The sequence below is a fragment of the Pantherophis guttatus genome, chromosome 2 (assembly GCF_059756535.1).
Source record: "Pantherophis guttatus breed Tessera chromosome 2, ASM5975653v1, whole genome shotgun sequence".
NCBI lineage: Eukaryota > Metazoa > Chordata > Lepidosauria > Squamata > Colubridae > Pantherophis > Pantherophis guttatus.
The window spans coordinates 103,121,646-103,123,884 of NC_142064.1; the positions used below are offsets into that span (position 1 = coordinate 103,121,646).

The following is a 2,239-nucleotide window of genomic DNA, read 5'->3' on the forward strand; positions in this document are numbered from 1 at the left end:
TTTTATTATTTGCTTTATTCAATTTTATTTACAATGTAAGCAAGACCGTATCAAAACAAGATACATACTGTATAATACATCTTTCTATTAAAATGGTTTTTTAATTAAAAGTTTGCAACTAAATGAAAATGCTGAGTGCTCAGTCTTCGACATCTTGCTAAAAGATGCTGGTGGCCTTTGATAAAGCATCAAACACCTAGCTGTGCTCCAGGAATTTATGTGCCGCATGGAGGGGTCTCTGTTAATGGGGGGAAGAGGGTATCTTGGTCACCATTGTTAGAGATATTAGAGAGAGGGAGAGAAAGATATGGTAGACGAGAGAGAAAAAATATATTAGATGATTAGATAGGTGATAGATAGATAGATAGATAGATAGATAGATAGATAGATAGGGAGGGAGAGAGGGAGGGAGGGAGGGACAGAGATGCTTTATACGTGATAACCAGCACCTTGAAATGGTAACCATTGCAGCTCATGAAGCACAGAGGATACATGGCCTGATCATTGCCTGCATTAGAGCATTTCACTGCCTGCATTAGAGCATTTTGGACCAGTTGCAGCTTCTAAGTGGTTTCAAGGGCAGCCCCTTGTAGAATCCATTGCAATAATCCAATCATGAGCTGACTAATGCATAAATGATCATCTTAAGGGCCTCCTATACTAAGAATAGGCATAATTGATGCACCAGTTGATCTCCTTAGTCATAGAAGCATAGGCTCGTCCAGGAGAATCCCTAAATTGTATGCAGTGTTGATGGGGAAGTATCACCCCACACAAGACCAAAGATGATAAGTGCCCAGATCTCCAACTCCAGGGGATCCAAATAATCTCAGCTACTTGATCTAGTCAGGGCTGAACCCGTTCCTCCCCATGCAAACCCAAATAACCTTCAGGCTTGTGTCAGGACATTGACATTCCCATCTGGACTGCTCAGGTTGATATTAATTCAATAGACTCATTACACATTTAAAAAATCTGTTTCTGAAAAGCTTAGAAAAGGCCTCTAGTTGGTCTCTGAGCCCAGAATAGCATCTTGACTAACTTCCTCTGCATTACTTGGGTCCGGACAGTGTAAACAATGGGATTTAAAACAGGAGGAAAGATGAGATAGAAGTTGGCCAAAAGGATATGAGTTGGAGGAGACACCAGGTGGCCAAACCTATGGATCAGGGAGGAGACTGCTATGGGGATGTAGAAAGCTAAAATGGCACAAATATGGGAGCTACAAGTGCTAAAAGATTTTAATCGGGCTTCTGCTGTGTCCAAATTCATCACTGCCCGGAGGATGAAAACATAAGATACACCGATGCCCAGGGAGTCAATGATAAGTATCACAAAGCCAATTGTCACACCATAGATGTTGCTGATGGAGGTATCCTCACAGGAGAGCATCACCACAGCCATGTGCTCACAATAAGAGTGTGCAATGATATTGGTGCGGTAGTGAGTCAGTCTTCTTACAAGCAAAGGAAGGGGTGAGATGTAAAAGAAGCCCCTCAGAACAGCAGCCACCCCAATCTTAGCAACAGTTGAAGGGGTTAAGATAGCCTTGTGTCTCAAGGGGGTACATATCGCCACATAACGGTCATATGCCATAGCCAGGAAAATCCCTGATTCAACTGTGGCAAAAGAATGGATGGTGAACATCTGGAGGAGACATGAGTGGAAGCCAATCTCCTTGTTGTCGAACCAGAAGATGGCTAGCATTTTGGGCAGTGTGGAGGAGGAAAGCACCAAATCAGTTACAGCCAGCATGGAAAGGAAGAGATACATGGGCTGGTGGAGACTTGGCTCTTCCTTGATGATAAAGAGGATGGTGCAATTCCCCAGCACAGCCATGACATACATGGAGCCAAAGGGGATGGACAGCCATACATGGACCGCTTCCAGCTGAGGTACACCCATGAGAAAGAAGGTAGATGGGCTGAGACAGGCATTGTAGAAAGCAGGAATCATATCATCTGCACACCTTAGGGCAGACCATCACTCTGCAGTTGGAAACATCAATGCATAAAGTATTATTTATTTCTTTGTTTAACAAATTTATACCACCAACAGACCTCTGGGCTGCAAACCATAATAAAAACATATTACAACAATAAAAAGAAATTTAAAAGAAAAAAAATCCCCAAATCTCAGTAACCACCTTGACAAGTATGATGGGTTTCTTTTTGAGCTGGAGGTCAATTTTCCTTTGCAAGGGTGGCAATGGACACAGACAATCAGACAGTGGAGGCTC

General features: G+C 42.8%; 1 protein-coding gene across 1 annotated transcript; it reads right to left on the reverse strand.

Annotated features, from left to right (window-relative positions):
• Positions 1 to 697: 697 nt before the first annotated feature.
• Positions 698 to 1,986, reverse strand: LOC117662043 (olfactory receptor 52M1-like). Its single transcript, XM_034411292.2, has one exon. It carries the CDS (start codon positions 1,954 to 1,956, stop codon positions 991 to 993), a length of 966 nt encoding a protein of 321 aa, XP_034267183.1. The 5' UTR covers positions 1,957 to 1,986; the 3' UTR covers positions 698 to 990.
• Between the last annotated feature and the right edge of the window lie 253 nt (positions 1,987 to 2,239).